At 45.6% G+C, this 27,752-nt stretch overlaps 2 protein-coding genes across 2 annotated transcripts in view; both read right to left on the minus strand.

Annotated features, from left to right (window-relative positions):
- RIF1 (replication timing regulatory factor 1) overlaps nucleotides 1-11,253 on the minus strand; it is a gene marked incomplete at its 5' end in the record, with an annotated part of 34,855 nt that extends 23,602 nt beyond the window's left edge. The window contains 8 exons of the mRNA XM_084265660.1: nucleotides 942-1,080; nucleotides 1,178-1,270; nucleotides 3,505-3,694; nucleotides 5,468-5,562; nucleotides 5,979-6,109; nucleotides 8,406-8,502; nucleotides 9,497-9,575; nucleotides 11,150-11,253. Of these exons, the coding sequence (XP_084121786.1) occupies nucleotides 942-1,080; nucleotides 1,178-1,270; nucleotides 3,505-3,694; nucleotides 5,468-5,562; nucleotides 5,979-6,109; nucleotides 8,406-8,502; nucleotides 9,497-9,575; nucleotides 11,150-11,253 (928 nt within the window). The remainder of the gene's footprint in view (nucleotides 1-941; nucleotides 1,081-1,177; nucleotides 1,271-3,504; nucleotides 3,695-5,467; nucleotides 5,563-5,978; nucleotides 6,110-8,405; nucleotides 8,503-9,496; nucleotides 9,576-11,149) is intronic.
- Nucleotides 11,254-15,154: 3,901 nt separating this feature from the next.
- TNFAIP6 (TNF alpha induced protein 6) lies at nucleotides 15,155-27,390 on the minus strand (the record flags this gene model as incomplete). The annotated part of the gene is made up of 6 exons (XM_084264827.1): nucleotides 27,193-27,390; nucleotides 21,393-21,530; nucleotides 19,474-19,635; nucleotides 17,202-17,430; nucleotides 16,261-16,301; nucleotides 15,155-15,318 (listed from the first exon to the last, which is right to left on the minus strand). Exons 1-6 carry the CDS (start codon nucleotides 27,284-27,286, stop codon nucleotides 15,155-15,157), a joined length of 828 nt encoding a protein of 275 aa, XP_084120953.1. The 5' UTR covers nucleotides 27,287-27,390.
- Between the last annotated feature and the right edge of the window lie 362 nt (nucleotides 27,391-27,752).

Below are 27,752 nucleotides of genomic sequence, written 5' to 3' on the forward strand. Positions count from 1 at the left end.
ACACTGGATGAGAATGAATGACCATAAATACACTATTCTGAGGCCACAAGTGCTCAATTCCACTGAAGTTAAAATAGCAAAGCTTGTCTGGACAGAGACTTGCTCACCAAGCGTTTATGAAGAGGAGAAACACTTTTAGTCAGCTCAGCAGCATCAGAACCTGTCCACCTGCAAGTCAGAACTGCTGACAGACTGCCTGTGTAGTGTGTAATCCTTACTGGCCATACTGGAACACACACAATAAACACCAGTTGGGCTGTGGATTTTATTTTCTGATAGAAGCAAATCCCTTGTTCATTCATTTATGGGAAACAACGGTCAGAACGAGTGACCAGGTAAGAAACAAATAAAAACGACAATTTAAGTTAAATTCAGCTAAACTAAGCAATGTCCATGTTCAGCTTTCTTCTGGAGAAGCACAAGGTTAAAAAAAAAATGAGTACTGTGTACTTTGACATGGGCTAGGGTTGAAAGAACTCATTCAGGTCTTGGCTACACCTTCAAAGCAACACCCCTAAGAATCCTGCAACACTGCTCTTCCCTATTTAATCCACAGTCCAAAAATAAGCTCTTTGGAATGCTGTATTTTCTTCTTCACTGCTGGCTGGATCAATCAGAGCATTACAAAACAAAGGTTTGTTCACTTGATTCTAGTCATTTTTCCTCGCAGAAAAGTTAAGATAAAGCTACTGATCAAACTGCCACTTTTCCTCAAAAACACCCCAACAAAACCCACTTCAGTCCTACTTCTGTTTATGCACACAGTATGTACCACTACCTATGTGTACAGACACACACACCACCATGTGTACACCACAGGTGTACGCTGCTTCTATCCACTGGTATGTACCACAGCACTGACCACTATTAGACAGACTATTCTCTTCCAGAGGCAAAGTGACAGCAGTCAAAACAATTCAGGTTAACTTTTTTTGATCTACCTGGATTTAGAGCAAAATTATCTATTAGACTCTTCCATGCAATGAAGGCTATTTTCTTTACCACTGGTGAGCCACTACGAAATCCAAGTTCCTCCAGCTGCAGCAATGAGTTGATAAAACTGCCACTACGATGCAGAGTCTGAAGACAAAGAAGTTCAGGATCAAGATCTTTGTGTTGTCAAAAATTCATTCCCTAAAGATTCAGGGTGGTAAAACTTAACTGCTTTTCTGCTTACCTTTCCAAGCAATTTGACAAACAGGGGCCATAATTTTAACACGTAAGTCTCATTTTTTGTAGAAAACAGTTTCTGAAGTTCTGAAATCAGTTTCTGCAGACAGAAAGAAACACAATTTCTACAAGAAATGTTTTCAAGGTATTCTAAAAGCTACACACTCATACAGCTACACACTCATACAGGACTCAAAAACTATTTCTAAGTCAGGACTGAATTCTGTCCCATGCATAATCTGCTGGCAAATCAGTCAAATGCTGCTACCACCTGATAATTGTCTTAGCTGAAATTTATGGTTGGATTCCATTATTTTGAGAGTGGCAACCAACAGATCAAAATCCATTTCCTTCAATACTTGTAGTCTCTTTAACTCTGAAGTCAAAACACATTGTGACCCCAAGAATCAGCTTGTTTGGGTTCTTTGGTAAAGATCCTTAACTTCAAGAACTGTAAGCTTATTTTGCATTACTCACTCCTGAAGTGAGCAGGATTATGAAAAGCTTCATCAAAAAGACCAAGGGGGCTGCTGCTGAATGGGGTGGGGAATCTTAACTCAGCATTTACCATGTCTGTTAACTCAGTGTCTTTCTTGCCTCTATCTTTCCTTGCAGGCCTCCAACATCTGTCTCCCACTGCCTTTGCTGCTGGGCACAGAGGTACTCCTCTGGTAGAGAACTGAGCTGGGAACTATTTAACTTGACATATACAAGTCCCTTGAATTCTATAGGGTGTGTCCACTGAAGGAGAAGGCTAACAACCCAACAAGACCACACGACTATTGAACAGGCACAGTGACTGGGAGAGATCCCCAGTGACAGAGCAGGGCAGAACTAATTTTATGTCAACTTCCAAAAGCAGCAGAAGAGGAGATCTGGGGAATTACTAGCTAGCCAGTCTCACTCCTGTGTCATTTCTAGGCACACGGAGCACAAGAAGTTCCTGACAAACAGCCAGCATACGTTTACCACGGGCAAAGCCTGCTCTTCCAATCTGAGTGCTATGAGGAAATGCCTGGTTTTGCAGGTGCCAGGAGTGCAGAAGACTTTCTCCACTCCAGTGTTAGCAAGGCAATCTCCTCTAGTGTCCCTGCAGCCCAACTGAGAATATACAAACTAGGTGTGAGGCTGGATGGCAAGGCTCAAAGGCTGGTGCTTCGCAGTTCAGAGCCCAGGTTACGTGTGGCATTTACAAAGGGTCTACAAGGGCCTATTTGATTTACACAATCCATGGTGGGAGGGAAACATTGGTTGAGAGGCTGGAGGACAGGGCTACCATCCACAGGGATCTTCACAAGCTTGAAAAACAGACTGACAGAAACCTCATGGAAGTCAAAGGCAAAGTCCTTCAGACAGGGACAGACAAACCCCCACTAAGGACTCACATGCTATGCAACACCTCTGCAGAAAAAGAGGTGGGGACAAGAATTGTAGAGTCAAGGATGGGAACCTGCACACTGGACTGCACTACCAAACACACAAGCAGCAAGTCAAGGGGACTGACCCCTCTATGTGGTACTCATCAGATCATCTCTGGAATACTGTGCCAAACCTTGGGTACTGAAGTACCAGAGCTACAGAGAAACTGGAGTGAATCCAGCAGACAACCACCACTGAAGTGACAGAAGAGCTAGGCTTGTTTACCTTGGGGAGGGGGTGTGGGGGGGTAAATCTAACCATGGTCTTCCACTACATACAGCTGGATTACAAGGAAGAAGTCAGATGCTTCAGAGAATTATTGAAAGAAAGGACTGGAGGTCACAGGCATGAGTTTCAACAAGGCAAATCCTACTTCAGCAAAAGGACTGACTGTTTCTACACTGAGGGTGGTTAAGCACTGAAAACAAGCAGCCCAGACAGACTGTAGGATTTCCATCCTTTGACATTCAAACCTCAACTGGACAAGGCCCTGAGCAAGCTGGCCTTGACATCAAAGCCAGCCTTGTTTTGAGTAGGAAGCTAAAGTAGATGACGCAAGTTACTGCCACACCAAGATCTGCTGATTCCAGTTCAGTAAGCAATTCCTTTAAGAGGAGACAGTATTAGTTTAATGATATTATAAGAGTTAATGTTATCAAGACAGGTGCTTCACAGTCAATTAAGAAAAGCAAGTTATTATACTGATCAACAATTCTTTTCAGAAACTTAACACTTTTTTCAGTGGCCCTGTACTTGCACTGCTTTTATACTAACTTTTCACTCAAGGTTGCTGCCATAGCTTTTTGCTGCCACTCTCTAGACCACAAATAAAAATGTAAGCCCCCCTCCTCCCCCCAGCATTCCCCACTAACACCCCTGTTGCCTCTAGAGAAAAGGAACAGCATTTCCACTTACTGTGGTCATGAGGTGCTCGGTGACAGCCGCTACCTCCTGCTGTTTCTGGAGCAGCAGGGGCATGCCCATCTCCAGCGCAGTGGCACCTCGTAACTGCACCTTGTGAGCCGAATGGACGACCAGAGGGATGATCAGTTTTGCCCACCTCACAGCCTCTTCTCCCATCTCAGCTGGAGTTTGCTCCATTAAGCTAGATCAAAAGAAAAAAGCCTCACACAAAATAAAAAAAAAAAAAAGCCTCACCAAATATAGGTATGAGAAATCACCAACAGACATAGGGCTCAGACACTCAAAGACAACCTTAGGATCAGCAGTAAAATGCTCTAGTTCAACCAATGTGTTTTCCTCTACATCGTTCTCAACAATTTCATTTATCAGAACAATTGTAATTTGGCAGTTCACTTAGAACTGCAAAGCTGAATATTATTTTTCAGAACCAGCCCTCCAAAAGCAGAACAGACTGACATTCACAGTTGTCCTTTCTATTCTATCACACTGTTTGGGGCAAACGATCTGAACTGAGAGCCTGAAAGGAACACTCCAACACTTCCTTATCAGGGACCAAGCACAAAGTTTGCAGATAAACTATCCCTTGCGTGTTCTTTGCAGCTCAGACCAGCTCCAACGTGCCACATGTGCTGAGAACAATGCCTGCCTGCTTCTGAAAAACAATCCAACCCCTGAAGCAGCACAGACTCAAAATACATTAGCCTAGTCAAGTGCTCCTATTTTATCCTTCCATTACAGAGATGTTAGAACACAGCATGATGAACAACTCTGTACGTTCACACCATCCCACACAGAAGCCAACAAAGCTTTCAGGAACAGGCATCCAACCAGCCCACAGGAACCAGCTTGTCTCTAGAAGAGATGGAATTTTGCCAACGTGTCCCCTTTGGCACAAGCACATTAAGCCTCCATGACTACAGCTTATGAAGGGTTTGCTGTACTAAGGAAAGCTGCTGCCTTTCAAATTGTTTTATGAAGGCAGGAGGACAAGCACTGCTTAAGAGAATGGTTTTCCACTACATCTGTCAGCATTGTGGCTTCTGAACAAAAGCCCTGTCAATCAACCTGAGCCCCAGTATCTGTTTAGAGATTATTTTCAGGTACAACTCAATGATAACAACACACACATACATAAAAATAACTAAAAGAAACCATTTAACACCTTATTTTCCAGAAACAGCTACCTACTGAATTTCAGATTTAGAAAAGACAGATTAAGATAAATTAGCCAAATGCTGGTAAATCCAGCTCTCTGCTACAAAGAATGGATGTACCAGAGATAAAATAAACAAATAATTATTATTTCAATTTTAAATGGATTTACAGTTCAAACCAGATGAAAAAACAATTATAGAATACTTAAATAATAATAAAGACATAAGCTCAACATATTCACTAATAAAAAATGAAATACTAAGATAAAATTTGACTATTCCAGCACTACTGACCAAAACAATGCATTCTTGGTATTGGTTCTAAAAACCAACACAATTAAACCATATCCTCAGTGTTATGAGAAATGTTTCAGTAAAATGTATGACACTCCAAGGAATCATTTTTAAAACAAACAAACATATAATGGCCAAGAATTTCTCACCCATGTGGGTTCTGAAAATGAAAGCTAGATCAACGTGACTTAAGTACGCCTAAAACTTTGGAAGTAACTCCTAATAAGCTATTAATAAACTATTAATCAAAGTTCATCTGAATACTGTTTTCTGTGTCAAAAATCAGTCATCACGTTATCATGACAGAAGCAGGTAATAATTCAGACTGTTCTACCAACTGTAATACAAAAAACTGGGGGGGAAAAAAAAGTCTTGAACATATTGCACAATTCAAAGAGCATTCCAAAAATTCTCTTTAGAATATCTAGTGCTACTAAGATATTGTTTCAATAGTTTCCCAATAAAACTAAGCATGTTTTAACCACTGAATACTGCAGTGCACGTACCGTATAATGACATTTAGTGCTTCATATTCAACCACCATAGACTGAACATCTCCTTTAGTTAGTATTGTTTCCAGGGTAGAAATAATATTGGACACCTGAGGAAAGAAGAGAACAGCAGAGTGAGCCCCTAAATGCAGATATTTCCTTGAGGAGCTGGAATGATGACATTGTTTCCCAGGATTTATGCTAGGCCTAGCTTTAAGGTTATAGCGCTGATCAAATGTTGAGTGTCCAGAACATTTCCCCCTTATTCTCTTTCACTGCTAACTAACAGCATCACATACATTGCAGCTTCTCCCAGAGGAGAAGGAATAATCTGTTGGCTCTTTTCCCTCAGAAGCTGCTTTTATATTTTCAAGAGCTTGGGCCCTACACTTGGCCATCAGATTTGATGGGAAATGATCTCTCTATTCAAAAACTACTGAGTGGAGTGACCAAGAGGTTGCACCAGCCTCCTCTGCCCAGGAAATCAGGCTACACAGAAAAATTTAAAAAATTAAAAGAGACTTACCTCCTTTTTAACAATTTCAGAAGGAAACATCTGCTTAGAGATCACCCAAAGTGCCCGAGTGCGAGTGTTTTTGTCTGAAGTTTTCACAGCAACGCTGTTCACCACTGACAGCAAGTCCTGTACTTCAGTTGCTGAAAGCACAACACACAGCACTCAGGTCCTGTTCATGCAATAATCCTAACCAGCAAGGTTTTGGGTCATTTTTGCTCAGTTAATGTTATTAAAGGTACATGCAACTACCTAGTCCCAACGGACATGATTGAGTATCTGAAACTTTGGTAATTTTTGGGAGTTTCTCTCAAAATAAACCAGCAAAGAAAGCTCAAAGTGTCCAAATTATCTTTGTGAGAACCCAGAATGCCACAACGCCAAAGAATTTCACACAAACACACCAGAGCCAAACAATAAATAGTTAATTAATCAAAATGGTTTGGATTTGGAGTGAATTTAGCAGCTCTTGGACAAATTTCACTGCTTTGCCAACATACATAAATTCAGTTTAGTGTCTTCAAGAAGCTTTATCATTACAGAGGGCAGTAAAACTGTAACTGAGGTTATTTCCCAAAAAAGAATACAGCTAACACAGGATTTGCATGCAACTAGGAGGAAGGAGGGACAAATCATGTATTCCTTTAAAATCTCTTAGAAATTTGGGCTTCATGCCTAAACAATCAAAAGTACATACACTTTTTGTCCTCCCCCCACTGTTTCCAGGGCTCAATAATTTCTGCAATCTAATACTTTTCTCTAACAAAACTGACTGCAATTTATCAACTCATTAAAAAAAAGGGGAATGAAAGGGACCATATAAACATAGTTGGCTCATTCTCACAGGTAGTCAGGCCAAGGTTTAAGAGGAAAGCAGGACACACTGGGAAATGAGTGGAAGAACTGAGAGAATCAAATTCAGAGAACAAAATGGCAGTCACACAGTAAGGAAATATCTCTGCACATCAACACACATGACTTTGTTCAGTCGTGCCCACGGTTAAGTTTCTCTCTGATAAATGTCATTCCAGAACATTTGTCCAAGAGTATCAACACTCCACAGAAGAAGACAGAGAATAATTGACACTGCCATTTGTTATCACCATTTGAAGAGTCACTGTAGAGTCCAGCACCATGATGGCACCACACATCAGCCAAATCACTACATTTCCTTCTGTGCCCACAAAGGACCTCAGCTTAATCACCTTCCTCCTCCACACAACCCTGCTGGCACACACACACACAGAGCCAGCCAACAGTGAGCAGCTTCTGATCACATTATGGATATGCCTAAGCTCTGTGTGTGTATCACAGGTTCCTCCCATGCACCAGCCAACTCCCACATCAGCTCTCTCCCCTATTAACAAAATCCAGTGTTTTCACCTTGCTGCATCACCTCCAGCTCTCAGCAACAAGATCTTCTGTTAGAGGGGTTTGGCCCTTTCTAGACAAGTAGGCTGCAGGATTTCTTGGTTACTTTAAGCTAGCTTAATTCTAAACATTTACCAGCACAATATTTAGGGTTGGACTAAATGACCTTTAAAGTCTCTTCCAACCCAAAACACCCTATGATTTAATGTAACAACCAGGGATCACCAGGTAAAGGCTGGAAAGCACTGAAACACACACATACACACTCAAGTTCTGCAAACAAATAAAAATTTCTTTCTAGTGTAGCTGGTATACTGCCGAGATCTGGATTTAGGACAGGAATAATGTTGGTAACACAGTGATGTTTCCAGTTGTTACAACGTAGTTTCAAGCCAAGGACTTGTCAGTTTCTTGTGCCCTGCCCTGTGTGGAAGCAGCAGGGAAAGCACAGCCAGGGCAGCTGGCCCAGGCTGGCCAAAGGGATATCCACACCATACGACACCACGCTCTGGATGTCAGTGGGGCAGCTAGCCAGGAGGTGGGACTGCTGTTCAGAAACAGACTGGGCATCCTGGCTTTCCCACAGGTGGTGAGAAACCACATCACTTGTTTTATACATTATTTTTCTCCTCATTGTTGTCCTATTACACTGTCTTATCTCAACCCATGAGGTGAGATTTCTTCTATCCTTCTCCCCATCCCACTGGAAGGAGAAAGCTGAGCTGTGTGGTGCTCAGCAAGCAGCTGAGATTAAACCACAAAAGTCCTTTTTTCACCCAGACATCTTTTTTGATTACTAATTCCACAAAACTAATTACAGTACCTAACTGCTACCAAAGCATCTAATGAAACTTCAAGTTAGTAAAACAATATTAGCATGACAGCATAAAAACATTTACTATTTTTCTTGGATGAGATGGACTTCATGAGCTCATCATACTGCTTATACTGGAGACAAAACCACTGAACCACTCAGTAACTGTAAACTTAGCCAAAAATAAAGCATATGCTAATAAAGAATTCCAGTATACACACAGTACCAGCATCCAACAAAGTCTGTTTGCTTACCAGATAATGCAGATGTAGTCTTTGAATTAAAAACACAGAATCCTAGTGCCTGTAATGCTGCATTACTTAGTTCTGAGTTTTGACTGGAAATGTGTGTCTGAAAAAAAAAACCACCCCATAAAAATCTCAGTTTACAGAAGTAGCTGTGAAGCACCAACACTGCTGCTCAAAGAAGAGCTTTCAAAAGCAAACACTTGAACAAAATCCACCCACGTAGGAAAGCCTTCCTGACCACATATGCTCCAAATCAACAGAACAATTTGGGGTTCTGAAGACATTTTTATTCTCTGTAATTTAGACATCTTTACTGAAGTGAAGTTCTAAGCATCCAAAGTTCTTTAAGTTGTCTGCTTGTTATGCACTATCACCTGACTGTCCAGATGTTTCTAAACATCTGAAACAGATGGTGAGAAAAAAAAGGTGTCTAAGAACAGTATTTACATTAATTTGACATTTACTGCAATTATTCCAATTCCCTGAAGCGTTTCTAAAGGCAGGACACACTGTGCCTTTTCTGGCTTTGAAAAGATCACAGAATCATTGAATGGCATGGGTTGGGAGGGACCCCAAGGGTCACAGAGCTCCAACCCCTGCCACAGGCAGGGACACCAACCTCCAGGCCTGGAGCTACACAAGGTTGCCCAGGGCCCCAGCCAACCTGGCCTTGAACACCCCCAGGGATGGGGCACCCACCCCCTCTGTGGGCAGCCTGTTCCAGCCCTGTAAAAATCTTCCCCCTAATACCTAATTTAAGCCTTCCTTCCTTTAGCTTTAATCCATCCCACTTGTCCTGCCATTGTCTACCCTTTTAAAAAGTTGATTCCCCCCCTGTTCAAAGATCAGCTGTCAAAGATCAACTATGACAACACACCACAGCCCCAACACCTCCAAGAGCTGGTCTTTTAGCTTTTCTGTAGCGATTTCTAATAACATGGGAGCTGTATTTTGCCCACAAACGTGCACTGCTACCTCCCTCGCTTTAGTTCTTGTTAAACCAACTCAAATTAACTGCTTACAATGGTCACGGACCTTGACCACCCCAACATAACTTTGTTCACTGCAGTGTAGAGACCTGAGTGGAAAGGACACACCTTAAACGCTTTGCAGAGCTGAGGGAAGTGGCTTCTGACATTCACGGCGAACTCTTTGCCTTCCTCGCCCGTCAAGCGACTTCAGGGAGCAGAAGGGAAAACAAGCAATATTCAGAGGTTAAGCATGTTAGAACTGACATAACTTTAAATGTCCAACACACAATTCATTATCTAGCACAGATACATCTCCCCTATGAGGAAAGGCTGAGTGAGCTGGGACTGTTCAGCCTGGAGAAGACTAAGGGGGGACCTTATTAATGTTTATAAATATCTTAAGGATGGGATGCAGGGAGGGGAATGGCCAGTCCCTTTTCAGTGTCTGTGGGGACAGGACAAGGGGCCATGGGCTCAAGTTGGAGCACAGGGAGTTCCCCCCCAATGTGGGGAAGTACTTCTTCCCAGTGAGGGTGAGGGAGCCCTGGGACAGGCTGCCCAGGGGGTGTGGAGTCTCCTTCTCTGGAGAGATTCCAGCCCCGTCTGGACACCGCCCTGTGTGCCCTGTCCTAGGGACCCTGCTCTGGCAGGGGGTTGGACCTGATGATCTCTCCAGGTCCCTCCCAACCCCTATGATTCTATCACTTCTCTCCTTGGAAAGCTAGAACACAACACTGCAGAAGTTACAGAAAAGAGCAGAAACGCCAGTCAGCAAACATTTGCCAGACACATGAGGCAAACCATGTGTTCCAGAGCACACATGTCCTAGCACGTAGACAAAAGTGACTAGAGACCCAATGCTCCTCATGAGCAGCTCCCTGCTCCAGGGATGTTCTGGTTTGACAACCAGCAGCGACGACTTCACACGTGTCACCCATCCCTGAAGTTATGTGGCTCTGCACATAGCATCCATACAGAGAAACTATACTCACCCTATAAAACCTTAACTTAGCCTTTCCACATCGCAAAGCCCAACTTTAAAGTGCCATCACCCAGATGACAACCCGGGAAACCGGCTGTTTAACGGTACCTTTGCGTTAGGACGGGGGGTTTGCCAGTTATCACTGCGAGGGTAAAGTCTCACAGCGCGATTAGAATCGCTAAGCGGCCACAGAGAGGAACTCAAGGGGGATACTGATGGAAGGCGATAAAGCCGCTGCGCGCCTACGCTAACAAATTCAAAGCTCCAGGTAAAAGCAGACCCTCGCGGCTGATTCCTTCCAGAAAGGGTTGCAGTTAAGGGCGGGATCATCCCAAGCCTGAGCTTTCCAACCCCAGAGCTGAGGCGCAGGTCCTCCTCCGGTTAGAAAAGAGTTACTACTTCCCAAAGCTCCGCCGCCCACCCCCGCTGCCTGCCCAGGAAGGGGAAACGCGGCTCCCGACGAGCGGGCACCGCCAGCCGCCCTCCTTTCCCGCCTCCCGGCCCGCACGCTCCCCGTCACCAGCAGCCCCGCCCAGCCGCCTCACGCCGAGCCCGGGCAGATCCCTCCCTCCCTCCCCGCGCCGCCGAGGCAGCCCCGGGGCTCGCGGTACCGCACGCGGAGAGAGCCGGCCGGGCCTGCACACCGACACACCCCCCACCACACACCAACACCCCTTCAGGCAGCAGCGAGCCGCCCGGGCCGAGGGCAGCGCCATCCTCCCGGGCAGCGCGGGGCCCCCCCCACCTCCCTCACACACCGTCCCCGCGGCCGTGAGGCGGCAGCGACCCGCACTCACTTGACGATGGTGAGGTAGGCGTCTGTGAGCTCGCCCGGCGGGGCGGCTGCGTCCTCCAGGGTCTCCAGCAGGGGCTGCAGGCTGGCGGAGGCGGGGGCGCTCATGGCGCTGCGGAGCGGGGGCCGGGCGCGCTGCGCTGCGCTGAGGCGAGGCGTCGGCGCAGTGCCGCCAGCCGCGGGTAGCAACCGCCGCTCTGCCGCGCCGTGTCCCGGGTCAAGATGGCGGCGCGCGAGCCCGGGCTGAGCCGCCCCGCAGCCAATGGGAGAGCGCGGAGGCGCGGCGGGCTGCCGAACCGGAAGGCGTAGCAGGACGCCACGCGCTTTCTCCGCGCGCAACGGGGTGCGGAGCCACGGATCGCTTCCCGCGCCCTGCGGGCCCCGCCCCCGCGGGCCCCGCCCCTCGGGGAGAGGCGGTCGCTCCCCTCAGGCGGCCGCGGGCGGGCGGCGCGGCGGGTTAGGAGCCGCCTCAGGGGACGGGTCTGGTATTTCTGGCTGGGAGGTGGTCTCTGGTGCTCCCAGGGCTGCCCAGCGGTTTCAGCTGAGCTCCGGCTCCACAGAAACCGAGCTCCATGACCGGTGTTCACAGAGTCGAAGCATCACAGGGTTGGAAAAGCCCTTTGAGATCATCGAGTCCAACCGTCCCTGTCCTGTGCTGACCCAGCTCCCTGAGCACCTCATCTCCCCTCTGTTAAACCCCCCCAGGGCTGGGGACTCAGCCCCCTCCCTGGGCAGCCTTGGGTGCTCACAGTGTGCCAACCTCCCACTAAAGGGGCTGGGAGCAGACAAGGGACGGGTCCATCCAGGTGTGGGTTACACTGGTACCTGGAACCAAGGCTGTAAGATTCGTGGTGCCTGTCTCTGATGGTACTTCTGTTGTGCTGGCTTTCTACTTGCTGGAGCAACTTGGAAACGTTTTGGTACAAACCAGAAGGCTTAAGAAGCCTTGAGCTATTGCTGTGTACGGAGCAGAAGGGGAGCAGCAGGCTAAGGAGGAATGCAGGGACCCTCAGATAAGAATGCTTCCACAGGTATTTCACAGCCCTGGCGGAAGGATGCAGATAAACTGGCAAGAAATTGGTTAAAACTAGATAGCTAAGAGAAGAAACAAGGCATCTGGGTTAATCCACACTGCGCATGCTTCCAGGAGTTAATAGAAAAGGACCTTTTCACAGAACCACTAGGGACCACCAAAGTACCACCAATGGCCTTCACAGAGGATCCTTATAGCCATGTGTAGTAATATGCAAATATTGTTACAAGTTCTGGGCAATGAAATGAATATGCATGTACTGGAATGACAGGAGCTTTTCTCTCACAACTAACAGTACGTATGTTAGGTTGGAGCGATCCCCCTGCATCCAGCGCTGCAATAAAGAATACCTGCTTTCTAAAGCTCCAAATTGAGCCTTAGAGAGTTTCTTAACCGGCTTTTACAGTAACAACATCAGGGCCTTTGTGGGCGTAATATGAAATACCAGCAGCAAATCTGAATTGGGTAGAAACCCCATTTCCCAGGGATAGAGAAAGGCTTGAGCAGTAGCATTAATGGCTGAGTCTGTCTTAGGCACCCCCCAGCCTTCTCAGCGACGCTGAGGATGGTTAGCAGGAGTGTCTGCTCTGGAAAGAAACTCTTCCCCAAACACCATCACCCTGACAGTTCCTTCAGATTACTGTCTTTTGGATTGTTAATCCTTTCTGGATTATGTCCTGTACACCCCTTGGTTCTGAGCCATAACAAGTACATTGAGGTCCTCAAGTAAGTCCAGAGAAAGGCAACCAGGCTGGGGAAGGGGCTGGAGGGCAAATCCTCTGATGAGCAGCTGAGGGAGCTGGGGGTGTTCAGCATGTTCAAGACCTGTCACTTGTTAATTAATGTGTTACCAGAAAAGTTGGTTAAGAAACTCTCATAAGACCCCGATATTTAAGTTTTAGGAAGCAGGCATTCTTCACTGCAGGGCTGGATGCATGGGGGATCCCTCCAACCTGATGTGAATACCGATTTCTAAGAGGCAGGTGTTTTTATACACATCATGGGAGGAGCGAGCGAGCGGCTGCGTGGGGCTCAGTTGCTGGCCAGGATCACATCACGATGCTCAGTCACCAGGTGGCAGGATTAAAAAGCAGCTCTTAGGTGCAGTTTGGTCCCGTTAAATGTAGCAACACGAAGTGTTGGGAATGAGGGGGAGAAGCTGCAGTGCTCACTGTAACACTGCTCTCCAGTACAGCCAGGAAGTGGAATTATATTCCCAGGGAAAATTGCAACAATAAAAACTGAAAGATGAAATAAATGTAAAGAATTGGAATAAATAAAGAAAAGATGGGTCTGATTAGCTTAAAATTCTACTCCTCCCATGTAAAACTCTTTCTGAGGAATTCAGCATGCTCCAAACACACAAAAAAATCACAGGAAGAGTCTCAGTGGTCATGAAACTTCAGCAGATCGTGGGTCAAGAAAACATTCACTGAATCACAGAATCACAAGGTTGGAAAAGAACTTTAAGATCATCAAGTCCAGCCGTTCCCTTCCTATGCTAACCCATATCCCTAAGTACCTGATCTGCCCTGTTTTCAGACACATCCAGGGATGGTGACTGAACCCCCTCCCTGGGCAGCCCGTTCCAGGCCCCGACAACTCTTTCAATGAAGAATTTTTTCCTAATATTTAATCTAAACCTGCCCAGGCAGAGCTTCTTGCCCTTTCCCCTTGTCCCATCTCCTGTCCCCTGGCTGGAGAGACCATCGCCCACCTCTCTGCACCCTCCTGGCAGGGCAGGGGAGGTGGGGAGAAGGGCTCCCCTCAGCCTCCTCTTCTCCAGGCTCAACACCCCCAGCTCCCTCAGCTGCTCCTCAGAGGATTTGCCCTCCAGCCCCTTCCCCAGCCTGGTTGCCCTTCTCTGCACTCGCTCCAGGACCTCCATGTCCTTCTGATGCTGAGGAGCCCAGAACTGGACACAGATTTGGAGTGAAAGAAGCCCTTAAAATTTATTTACTGCTTTAAATTAAGAGAAACGTTTCAAAGCCTGAACAGTTCTCAAGAAATAAGAAGAATTCATTGGAAGCTCGGGACATGGTTAAAACAGAGGTAGCTTTAATGCTGCTTCAGACGGAGGAATTTAAACTGGAATTACAAACATATGGAGAAGGGTTTGTGTTCATCAATTCAAAGTAGAACAGTCTCCTTAAAACCCGTGTAAACAACATACAGCGTCTCGACAGTATCTTCGGAACAGATTTGCTGGGACTCATTAAGCAATTTCTTCTGATGCTTCTTCTCACTGTTTTCATTATTATTACCAAGTCTTTCATTTGATTCTTTACTAAGTGAAAGCAGGGAAGTGAAAGGAGTTGAACAGCTCCTCTCTGGATGAGGAAACACTGACAAAATTCATTGAGCAGTTTCTGATTCAGCTCACAACACAATTATGATGACAGCGTAATTGATGCTGTGCTGCTCATCCTGCTTCCCAGTCTTCTGAGTTCAGCCAGTTCCATGGGTGGCTGCTCGGCCATCCACAAGATGAACTTATGTATCTTAAAAATAAGCTTATTCTAAAGGCCTTTGGAGTTCAGGGAGATGAGTTAATTTAACAAAAAATAATAATGTGTAGAGAACAAGAAGAAACAAAACAACAGGCTGAAAAATAAATATGTGGAAATGAAGGAAGAGAATGTCATGTTAAATTTAAAAATAACTAAAGCAGTCACACAAAAAGTTTGTTCAACTGGTGCATGAAATGAGGAGAAGGAGCAGTTTATATAGAAAAATAATTTTAAATCTTTGGTAACAATGAATTCTTTTACAGTACCTGTGCTCTAAAAATAGTCTTCTGTTATTCCTGTAAGTACAGTTTATAATTTATTTCTTAGTATACTTCTGTAACAAAACTTATATAAGAGCAGAAAATAAAAAGTCAGAAAGATACGAAGAAGATGTCTTATCTGGGGAAAAAGGTACCTGCTTTGGTTCTAAAACGTGTTTCTTCATGAGTCTATCTCGTTACTCTGCTCACATAATACCAAATTTTCCAGGTAAGAAGTTTGCTTTCCCTTGGGATGTTGTGTTCTTTCCATCAGTTGACTTTGAAGGCATGTCCATAGTAATATATCTAATTTGGAAACCACCAGCTGTCACTGAGGCGTCTGTCAAGAACTTCAAGGTCATAACATTGCCTGGGACAAGACAGAGAAAAGCAAAGGTTAGGGTTTTCAGGAGGCATAAAAGTGAGGTATTTCAGGGGGGGGGGTTTAAAGTTCTTTTTCTTGCTTGCTTCAGAGATCTTCAGAGCAATCCACCTGGCCTGCCTACTTCCAAGCTGTGGCCTGGGGGGATTATAGTTCCATTACCCCCATGGAAAACCAGGTGAATACTGATCTGTTGCCTTTCTTCATGAAGCCTTGCTGTACTCAGTGCTTCTGCAAAGCATCTCCAGCTTTTAAAACACTGCTCTGCTTCACTCTACCTGTGGAATGTCACACTTCATGCCTGAGACACACGTGGAGTGAAGCCTCCTGGATCTCTAGGTGACAGGGGTGAGGTTGCTACATCGCTCTCCTGTGAGTGTCACCTGCTCATCTCCACTAGGCCCAGGTAAACTGAGAGACCAGGGATGGCACAATTTGACTTTTCTACTCTCTCTCTCTGCTAATTAGAGTCGTGGGCTGGAGTGCAGTACTGTGACTGTCTGCACAGACTGTCCATGATCCTCAGGGAACACAGCTACTTCCTCCCTCGTGTGGCATCTCATTCAGAGGCTTTGCAACGCATGAGCAAAGAGAGGTGAAAGTGGCTTTGATTTATGTACACTCAGACCTTGAGCAGCTGTTTAAGTGAACACAGAAGAATGTCTCTAACCAGCTTTGGAAGGGTCCTTGCAATCCTTGCCCTTGAAATAGGAGAAATGAGTGCAGGCAGAGGGTGTGTATAAGTAGGGCTGAGTTACAGATTAGGGGTCTGCTGTATGAAGGTGCCTGAGTGTGAAAACTCTTTAACACAGGTAGGTGTAGCAGCTCTGCAAGGCCAGCAGGATACATCCTGATAGTCACAGAATCACAGAACATTAGGAATTGGAAGGCTGTTTTTTTATTTTACCATAACGAGTGCAAATGTATTACCTGTGCTGATGATGTCATCTGGCAACTCATCTCCACAAAACCTGGAAAAAAATAGAATATTCATGACTAAATGACATGGCAAATATGCCACCCCCAACCCCCCAACTATACAGGGACCTACACAGAATTGTGACTCTCAGGCTGTACTCTCCTTTGGAGCTGCAGCTCATGTGTGTCCTGGGTATGACACACTCTGCTATATGTTAAAGCAATTGCCTAAAGAATTCTTGTCATTTATCTTCTAGTAAAGTTTAGGGGAAGGAAAAATGCAGGAAACGTTTTTCAATTTATGCAGGAAGTAAATGGTGCAAAACAAGAAAAAGAGCAATTTAACAAAGTGTTAAGGAAAAGAGCAATGGCCCAAGGCTAAGAAAGGAAGAATATTGCCATGAAAAATAAATTATCTGTAAAGGGAAGACAAATGGAGTACATCCTCACTTGGCTACACAGGATCTGTAGAGAGGAGGTCAAAAGTGGCAGGAATTGGGAAGTGGTTTTTAACATCTCTAGTATGAGAGAGTATATGTAACACTTGTTCTGATCTTGTTAGAAAATATTTTTCTCCTGTAGTGAATAGTAAATTAAATACATTTTTGCTAAGAGTTTAACACCTCATCTCCCTCCTTTCAATTAAAGCAATTACAAATGACTGACATTGCCAGGAGTTCTTCCTGTAAGACAGTAGAGAATTAAGATAAGCAGTTAACTAAAAGGTCTCACAGCTTTTTCATGCAGTTTAACAAAGCAGAAGAGGGCAAAGCACAATTCTTTGAAACTCTCTCCTGGCTTGTGTGTGAGTGGAATAAATTGCCAGGAAACATAAGTCAGGTATATTGCTACAAGTGTTATAGGCATTTCAGAGGTGCTAATTGGGTAAGGTACAGCCTTCTTCTGAAGCAATATATTTAAGTATTTGCATGTTAAAGCTGTAATTACTTTACCTGCCCACAAAGCCATTGATGTCATCATAGCTGTCATAGATTTCCAAGAAATCAGCCATGCAAGCAACGTCCTCTTCAACATCGAACTCCAGAAACTGTAGATGAATGCGCTGTCCGTACTTTACTCTAATATGCCAGTAGCAAATTTGGTCATTTTCATATTCATTTGGGTAGCCTGGTGACTTAAAAACATGTTTTGAATCTGTGAAGACTCCACCACATTCTTTTCCTAAGAGAAAAATGAAAAGATCTGAATTTAGTTCAGTTCTGGATATGGGTATGGCTGTGGTTTAAATCTTTGTGTCCTTTGACCCAGGACAGCCGCTGAAATTCACCCAGGAGCACCCAGAGGGATAGTGCCTTCCATATATTGAAGCACTCAGCATTCAAAAGACATGTCAGTCATTCCTATGCTTTGGGAGGAGATGTTTTGGAAACAAGAGGCATGATCCAAACCTCACTGAATTCAGAGGAAAAGCTTTCATTGACTTCAGCGGACTTTGGGCCAGAGCGAAGTGGTTTATGTAAAAGGCACTGGAGATTTCTGGCTGTAGTGAACTGTAGGCTTTACAGCTGTACTTGCAAGTCCCCCTGGCATTCAGCTTCACCCTTTCTTCTCCAAAAACTTCATCTTCTACAAGAAAATGTATAAAGGCTAGTGATTGCATGCATTGCATTGTATTCCTTGTTGTAGCTCTTCCCTCCTTTTGGAATGTCTCCTTTTGGACACAAAAAACCCTCATTCCAGTTTGATTCAGTGGCCATTTGAACTTTACCAGCTCCCTGGCAGCGGAACAAACCAATCTGGGGACCTCCAAAAGAGCCTGTCTTTTGGATTTGTTGTAGTTCCCCAGGTTCAGACGTGGGAGGAGATACCAGTTCAGGGTGGGTGAGTTAAGAGCCTTGAGCTGGATAGGATGATTATACCTCTTAGTCTGCATATTGTCTGTGAGTCCTGAACTTTTCAGCTCCAGATCGTCAGATTGTACATTTCAAACACAAAAACAGCTCCACAAGTTCCTCTTGACTCTTTAGCATCCCAGAGAACAGCCCAGGCTCAATTCAATCAGAGATTTCTCTTCATTTCTCCAGGCTATTTGTCTCCCACCGGCACAGAGAGCTCTTGCCAGGCTGCAGAGCAGATTGCCCACCGAGCATGGATACACATCCTTTTCATGAGAGACCTGAGCTGTCTGCTGAGCGTTGCCAGTTCTCATTTCCTTTTCCTTTTGTCCTCTAACCAAGCAGTGCATTTGGCAAGTAACCCCCTCTCAGCCTGGAGGAGAGAAGGCTGACCAAGGGGAAAGTTGGGCTGGTGATAATGAATGCAGTAGTGTCTCTCACAGCTCTCTTTGTATGCTGAACATCTGTGAACGTCCCCCACCCCACAGAGCTATTTGATTAACAACTGCCCCACTAACATAAACAAGCTCAAGCCCTGTGAGCACAAACAAAATGTGCACAGCTGTACAGACGTCACAACTCCAACTTTTGGCTCTGCCAGGCAGCGTAGTACACTTGGAGTAGTAGGAGAGCCAAGCACTGAACAACGTCAAGCTTTGCTTTTCTTGTTGGTGCCTCCTTTTTGTGTCTTGCCTGCTCTAGGAAGTGATATTGAGCTAAACTGAAGCAGTGGCCAATTCAGTATTTCAGTCATCTGGAGGGGAATGGGGAGATGTCCTGTGTCTGGTGAAGTCTTGTCAGTTGTGTTGGAACTGTGTCTCCAGATCTCCTCTGAAGACCCACTTTTCTCCATCTAGTTACACACATGCACACACACACTCACACAAGGCACTGCTGGGAGCTGGAGCTGCCAGATGTTTCAGTCCCAGACATTTCATCTTCAAAAGTTGCTCTATCTCAGGCACAAGGAGGAAGGAACCAGGGTTAACAGTAAATTTCACCTGTGTACCTGGAAAATGATTCCCATGTCAATAACCTCAGATTAGTTATTTAATGAAACAAGTCACGTACACATCACAGTGGAAAAATGTTACCTTTTTAGTCAACATCATTACAGTTTTAGCTTCTGAAAGGCCTTTGCTTAGGCCCAGTTCTGTACTGTCCAATGCAGTGCAGACACTGAGCTCTGAGCAAGCCAGAGCAGCCTTGGTGCAAGGCTCCAAGTGAGTTTGCATCAATATGCCCCCCTTCTCAGGCAGCATATTTGTTTATCGAAGCCAGCTCCCTCAGACTCCCTTACACACCCAGACAGCATCACAAGCAGTTGTAGTTTTAGACCCAAAGAGCAATGGGCTGGTGTTAAACCCACCGTTGGGGTTGTAGCAGTAGGCATCCCATCTTTCGCTTCTGTTGAGGCGAATCCCATAGTCGACGATCCCGGTTTTCCCAAAGCCACAGTTGGCTCCAGCTCTTACGATGGGATAACCCACCCTGCCCTTCGCCATCCAGCCAGCAGCACACACATGGAAACCTGCAACAGGGAGGAAATGAGAGGCATGGGTGTGAGAAATCAATCCTAGGCAAGGAACTCTGCTTTATCTTCACACAAGTGAAGTCATCTTACTCCAGCTGATCAATGACTTGGGTGTAATTGGCCTAATAGAAATGGAGCTACAGGAGAGAAGAGTCCTTTGAGAAGCTAACTTTAAACATAGGACATAAAATCACATTGTGTTCTCTGCAATAGAATGGATCCTCACTCAAAAACAAAGATCAAATGCAGATGGCCTGTGTAGCTTCCTGGGCAGTGAGCTTTAAGTGCTGTACCAGCATTTGTAACCAAATTATATACTGGATGAGTTATGTATGTGTGTTCTTTGTTTCCCTTTTTGTAGTCATACAGATTTATTCAATCATATCAAGAGGTTGCAGCATTAAGTTCTCAGGGAATAAAATGCTACATCCAGAAGACAGCCAAGAAAATGAAGTATTTACTTAAAATACTTTCAGTTTAAATACCTGAAATGCCTTGATATTTTTGGTTAAAAAACGCCAGATCCCACTAATGCTTTTTGTGGCTGAGAACCTAAAAACAATAGCCAAAGAATGCAATGTTTGTCACTGTTTGGTAGAGACCAGTGCAATGTTTTCACCGAGACGATCTGGAACATATTTGTGGCATCCCAGGACTATGGAGCTGCTCAGAAGAGACAAAAGTGCCCTTTCTGGAAGTGTCCTGGCACTGAGAGCCAGCTTCTGACTCAGCGGCGTAGCCTGCACATTTCTAGGGAGGATGATATTTTCCATTGTTTTCCTAATGCTCTGAATGAATTAACATTTCTCATGAGGAATCAGATGGAAATACAGTTGTGCCCTCACCCAGCTCCACTCTGCACCCCGAGCACACCGCTCACTTTCTCTCAGAGCAAGTAAGTCTGGAGAAAGTGTTACGAAAACATCGTGGGTAGTGACAGGAAAAACAGCAATGAGCATTTCCTATGGGAGCTCCCTGGGGAGAAGAGCATCCCCCTGCAGCCCCCAGGTGCTGGAGCTTGGAGAGACTGTGTCTTCCCTCTTTAGGGCTAAGATGATTAAAGGCCTGGAGCATCTCCCCTGTGAGGAAAGGCTGAGTGACCTGGGGCTGTTCAGCCTGGAGAGAAGCAGCCTGAGAGGGGGTCTGATCAATGGGTATCAAAAGCTGAAGGGTGGGACACAGGGGGCCATGGGCAGCCTCTGCTCAGTGTCTGTGGGGACAGGACAAGGGGCGATGGGCTCAAGTTGGAGCACAGGGAGTTCCCCCCCAGTCTGGGGAAGAACTTCTTCCCAGGGAGGGTGAGGGAGCCCTGGGACAGGCTGCCCAGGGGGTGTGGAGTCTCCTTCTCTGGAGAGATTCCAGCCCCGTCTGGACACCGCCCTGTGTGCCCTGTCCTAGGGACCCTGCTTGGGCAGGGGGTTGGACCCCATGGGCTCTGGGGGTCCCTTCCAACCCCTGTGACTCTGTGATTCCCAGCTCAGCCAGACAGCTCTCTGCTGGGTGTTGCTGGTTCCGGGACTGTGCTCACCCAGGGCTCAGGGAGGGGGATGTGTAGCAGATGTTATCCTGACAGCTCTGCAGGTAGCACAGTCATGCTCTGCTGCTGAAGGGGGAAATTGCACACAACTTGGGCAGACATCCAGGGAGTTTACAAGTCTCTCAGTCCCAGAGTTCATAACATTCACAAAAATACAAGACTGGCAACATTATGAATGAGCAATGTGAAAAGTAAAGAGCTTTGAATGTTTTCAAACCTATTTTCCTTGCTGCCTCCAGCTGCTGATACGTGGCCAGATGTCCTCCCTCATATTCACAGACTGCTTTTGCTTCTGCATAGGTGAGCTGGTACTTCCCAGAGCGTGACTCTCTGTGATACACCCCGGCTGCTCGCTCTGTAGGACCGAAGCAATAAATGATTTCAGCAGAGTACCTCAGCTGGCCCACACCCTGGGCTGGTGGTGGGCTCTCACCCCCTCCAGCAGTTTCCCCAAGACCTGTGCTTTGGGCTACTGTCCAGGTGAGAAGAGAAACAAAATGCTCAGCTCGTAGCTGTGCTGCTTGGGAAGTGTCAGGAAAACAGGTCCCTCCCAACCCAAAGGCGTGTTTGCAACCCAAAGGTATGTTTTTGTTTGGGAGAAGTTTTGAACAACAGGACTAGTCAGAACTTGGTGAGTTTTTGAACAACAGAAGATCAACAAACAGAGGGAAGGGCTCCCCTAGGACTATGCAGAAGGCAGTAGTTATGGGAACCATCGGCTGGTGTCAGCATCACTAGTTCTGTGCGTCCTATCTGACTCAGGGGAAGCTCCTTCTGGATTCCTATCACAGCATACTTTTGGATGTAACTCTGCCTTTGTTAGATGAATCAGAGCTTTGTTTGGAATCTCCAGAGAAGTTAAATCAGAGCTACTTGGATAGAGGAGAGGCAGAAATTAAAGGGAACAAAAATGTGGAAATAGAAATATCTGAGCTTGTGTCACAAAGGGCAGGACCAGAACAATTGCTGGCTGACATTTCTGCTGCACAGAAAACGAGTGCACTTTCTTCATTACTTTTTTTCCTTTGCTGTTGCAAGTACAATATAAAGCAGCTTTCCAGGGAAACCTAGAAACTGTCAGTACTACTGCAAGTTTTATAATCTTTTCATGTTGCACTTGTCTGATGCCATATGCATGGAAATCTGTCTCAGAACCAATCTGCACAGCAAATCCGAGCGGCGCTCTTGGTTAGATCTTCCTTCTGTTTGGTATAACCTGAGAGAAGTGGCTGCCTGTAGCCATCACTGGTCAACACGACTGAAAAAAGGCACAAAACAGGAAGCATTTTTCACAGCAGTTATTTGCACCCTGGGGAAAAAAAAATGCCTTTTCTAGGGACATTCTTAGAGTCAGTAGTTTTGGCTAGGTTAGGATATTTTTTTTAAAAACCAGTGGTCAGCACTGGATTGTGGTTAGGAATGGTGGGATCCCTTATTAGATACAGAACAGCCTTTGCCAATGTAGTTTTTGGACCCAGAGTCACTGGCCTCATGCCCAGGGAAGTGACACTGCTGACAACAGCCTCAGAAGACAGAGCTGCTTTCTGTAACATTGATGGGAATGTTGCTGGCGTGGGCATGGGATAACACATATTCCATGGAAGAATGTTTCCAATGAAGCCCCTTTCCTTGCAAAGAAGAGTCAGAACAACTAACAGCTGTGGAATAATGGTATGCTGTATTAAAAAACAATAATCTGCTTTAATAAAAAATTTGCTCATAGGAAGCATTAACACAATAATCTGTTCCAATTAAAAAATTTGTTCATAGGAAGCATTAAAACAATAATCTGTTCCAATTAAAAATTTGTTCATAGGAAGCATTATTTTTCATTCACTTGGTAGTTTATCCTGTCTCACCTGATAGTTCCACTCACTGCTTCTTTGCAGTATGATTGTACTGGGTTCAGGGTACACGAACTGAAATCCAGAGTGCTACAGAAAATAGCACACAGCATGTAATATCCCTGCACACAACCTGGGATTGACATTATCCATCACTGCAGCTCTCAGGGAACCCAAGGGTGAGCTGAAAACACAGGCTGTAGTGCTTGGAGAGCTGAGCCCCTACACTGACTCAAAGAGTAAGAGGCAGATCTTAAGGTCAGCCACCCCTGCAAACGTGACTGGTCGCAGTCAACGTGAGAGCAGTGGTAATGCTGATTCTCAGTGATGTTTGCTGGCAAAAGCCCCCATGGCTCTGGCAGCTGCCTGCACAAGACCCACCCTGTTCCTTCCCTGGAGGCGCTGCTGGATGTACCCCCAGGGATTCTGAGGGAATTGCTGCTGCTTGCACCCAGCACTCTTGGAGCTGACAGTAAAAATATCAGTTTTAGTTGTTCTCCACACTTTTTTACCTGGCAATATTGTATTCAGATCTTACCCCTCACACTTAACTGATGCTAAAACATCGCTATGGACGGGCACTGAGTTTTTCAGAACGTTGCTGGAAAGATCTGCTCTTCATGCTTTCCACAAGGGCTGCTCTGCCACCACCACACCAGAGTCCTGGTGCAGTGTGTGCTGGTGGGTGGTGTTAGCCTGCAGTCCCCAGCCTGTATCTGTCACTCCCTTGTAGCTGTTGGAAAGGCTGACCACACATGTGTACTCCACTGAGCTTTGACACATGCTGCTGGCTCAGTGTGTCAGTTGAGTGATGTAGTTTTCCCTAACAGTGTATCCCAAATAACTGATCAGAGCTTTCACTGGCATTTTTATCCCCTCCTGCTTAATTGCCTTGTTCTATTCATCTGATCTGTCTGAAATCTGCTGAACAACAGAGAGAACCTTCAGCAAAGATTGTTCTTCCTTCACCTGAAAACCTGCACATTGGGACCCTTCTCTCAGGGACTTCTCCCACTTCTCTTCTTTGGTTCTTACTCAAAAGACCAGGGGTTACATGGCTGACAGGACATGTTTCCTCTAACTCACATTTCTTAAAATCTCTCCTTGAAGTCTCAGGACAGCAGGATCCTGCAAGGACAGTGACCCTCTACTCACCCTCAGCAGTGGGAGATGGTAAAACAGCCAAATCTCTTCCTCAAACACAATAAGCATGAAATTTGGCCCAAAACAGCTCCCTCAGTATGCATGCCATGAATACTAAATGCTAAATAGAAAGAAACAGTTAACTTTTAAACAGAGGATGCCCACGTTGTGTTACTGACTCTGACCTCTGCTAAGCCACACGGTCATACTCAAGAGTACTCCACTAAATTATAGGATCATAGAATCACAGACTGGTCTGGGTTGGAAGGGACCCCAAGGATCACAGAGCTCCAACCCCCTGCCACAGGCAGGGACACCAACCTCCAGGCCTGGAGCTACACAAGGTTGCCCAGGGCCCCAGCCAACCTGGCCTTGAACACCCCCAGGGACGGGGCACCCACCCCCTCTCTGGGCAGCCCCTTCCAGCCCCTCACCACTCTCTCTGCAAAGAACTTCCCACTAATATCTAAGTTAAACCTTCCCTACTTTATCTTTAATCCATCCCCCTTGTCCTGCCATTCTCTACCCTTTTATAAAGTTGATTCCCCTACTGGGGTAGCTCCGGCCCCTGAACCGCACCGACACACGGTGTGTGAACGGGGATGATCCTCTGAGCACAGTGTGCAGCAGCCATCCTGGGAAACTGACTCTGTGGCACTAAGAACTGGCTCTCAAATAAACCTCTGAGCACGTTTGGGCCAGACAGCTCCAATCCTCTCATCAGTTTACAATGAACCTTTGGTTATAAAGTGCTCGTGTCGAAAATGAGAGAGAATAAAATCCCATTCACACGAGAAAGACATGAACAGGAGGGGGATAGAGTCAGCTACAGCAGGAGGAAACAAAAGAGGGTTTCTAATGAGAAGGTAAAAGACCTGAGCATTTCTAGACTGGGATTAATGGAAGATTTTCTGCTTGTGCTGCTCATTGTTGAGGAAGGGAGGTAAAATGGAAAACTCTTCATTTTCCACTTGGTCTTGATAGTGTTTTATCAGAAGAGGAGGAGATAAGGAACAGTGACAGTCACTGAGCTTTCCTGGGTTTTATTCAAGGGAGGGGGTCTTGCTTTAATGCTCATGCACAGTGAGGATGAGATTGGGGTTCCTTTTTCACTGGTCTAGTTGCACTTTCTTTTAACAGAAAGATGCACAAATTGGATGGCTGTGGTTTTGCCAGTTTGTTCTTCGTTTATGTGCAATGTCACAGAATTCCACTGGTAATTAATTAACAGCACTTTGAGGTGGGTTTCAATAATTGTATTGCTGTAGTTACACTAGATGGTGCATTTCTCAAGGAGCTTTGACAGAGTCCTGGAGAGGTGAAAGCAGAGTGGGGATTTCAAAGCTGCACACTGTGCTTCCAGGTTTTGCACGTTTGCTTCTTTGGAGCAAGTCACCACGGCTTCTCTTGCTTTGTTCTCATGCTAAATGCTAATGTTGTAGCAAACCAGGATTTTATTATGTGCTCCAGTGAACACTCTTTCTTCATTTTAAAGAATCACCTTTTTTTTTTCTTCAAATTGACTTTATAAACCTGCTTAATTGACTGCTGTATCACCAATTCAAGTGCAAGTGTGTGTGTGTGTGTGAGCATCAGGCTGCTCACCCAGCACTGGAGTACTCCTTCAGAGGCCACTGGCTGGCTGAGAGCGAAACTGAGCCAGGGAATGTGGGAATGGTTAAAGCACAGCCAGGGCCTGCAACCCCACGTGCTGCTCACTTGTGCAGCTCACTTGTGCAAGGACAGCCTGTGCAGGCTACAGAAAGGCAGGCTCAGCAAGGCCCTTCACCTCTGAACACATCCCTTCTACAGCAGAATGCCCATCACATCCCACGTCACATTCAACTGCTCTCCCCCTACTATCAGGGGTTAACACAGCCCCAGTCCTGCTTATCTCCTGGGTCTCTTTCCTGTTATTCCAGCCAAGGATCCAAGCTCTGCTTGTTCCTCACACAAACCTCTTCTCTGTCATCCTTGTATTTGAATAGCAGCCCCTTGAGATGGTGTGTGAAGCTGCCAAGCTGTCCTCCCTCTCAGCTCTCCCCCCCAAGCACCTTCAGCAGCTACAGGGCACAGCAGGCACGTTCCAAGTGCAGAAGGAAAGAGAAGCCATTAAAAACGTGCAGTGAGATGGAAAACAATAGAGATCATTCTCCTTCTCATTTACGTTCCTCTTCGTTTACATGCTCCTCTGAGGAAGGAGTGGAGGCACGTGGTGGCTGCACCAGTTAATACAGCGTGGCTCCAGTCCCTCATCAAACATCTGAGCACCACAGAAAGATGTGCCAGCTACAGGAATTCCTTAAAATCCTTAAAACCAAAAAGGTGCAACATGCTAGAGAGGATAAAGGGGTTTGGAAGTGCTTGAATACACAATGCAGCACTTGGTATGTGTTTCTGTTTTGGCATCCTTTATGTGACTGTATTCTGAAGACGTTTTTCTGTTGTGCTGGATAATTATACAGATCTGTACTCTGAGAGCTGTTTAAACCCACTTGAGGTATAAGCCACAGCATTTTCTGTAGCCCTTCTGGAATCTGCTCTCCACTGTTTAATGATGTGAACAAGCCAACAGGCAAAGCATATACATTTCTGTCCTTTCCTAGAAACCTAGGAAATATGATGGCTATTATTTCCAGATCATTTAGTTTCATATGTAGGACCCCAGGCATTTGAAGTATGTTCATGCAGAAAGTAATTCATTCCTTTGGCAAATGTTTCTTTTCAGACCCGTTTGCCTTCATTAGAAGCAACTACTATTTAATGCTGTTTTCCCTTCACCTTATGCTGTAGGAAAACACATTCAGAGGAAATATCCCATTACTACTTTCAGAGGAATAGTAAAATAGTAAAAATAGTAAGTCTGTAGCTGCAAAACTGAACAGTCCCTGCTCAGAGAAAATGATCACTGATTTCACTGCAGGGCTCTGCTGATGCATGGCTCACTGTACTGCTAGGTGCTCATCTTTACACTGCTAGGCAAACCCAGTAACTTGCACAGCAAAATGTTCACAATGAGATGGTTCTTACCTAACCAGATGGAGTTGTGCAGCACTCCGTCCTTGAATCCCCACGCTCCAGCCTCGTCCCACAGCAGGGCAGAAAAGAAAATCAGGGCAAACATCTCTTCCAAACTATCAGGCTGTAAATATTCCCTGTTAAAACACTCGGGGTAACCTCTGCTAGCAGCTGGCTAGATCCTATTGGAACATCTGGTAGCCAGATCTTAAATAGTGCTTTCAGCTGTGAGGTCAGCAAGCCTGCTCCAATTGTGCTTGCTGTAGTATTATTACACAATTAAATGTGATGTCTGCAGTCGTCCATGTGACTCACTTTTGGCTCCTTTGATTCCCAGTGTGTCCAAGAAACCATTCTATCCCTCACTACTGCAGCACACATGAATGCTTTTCAAGCCAAAGTCTGTTCATTCTTCAGCTCTCACAATAAACCCAACAACCAGTCTATCTGCTTACAGCGTTTCTAGTTGCACCATTTACAGGACCAAAGAGACACGTACCACCTCACATTCTCATTTAAACATTCTGCTCCTTAGTATATAATTCAGATTTAATTTCACAGTGACTGAATCA

Source organism: Gallinula chloropus (assembly GCF_964237585.1).
Source record: "Gallinula chloropus genome assembly, chromosome: 5".
Lineage (NCBI taxonomy): Eukaryota > Metazoa > Chordata > Aves > Gruiformes > Rallidae > Gallinula > Gallinula chloropus.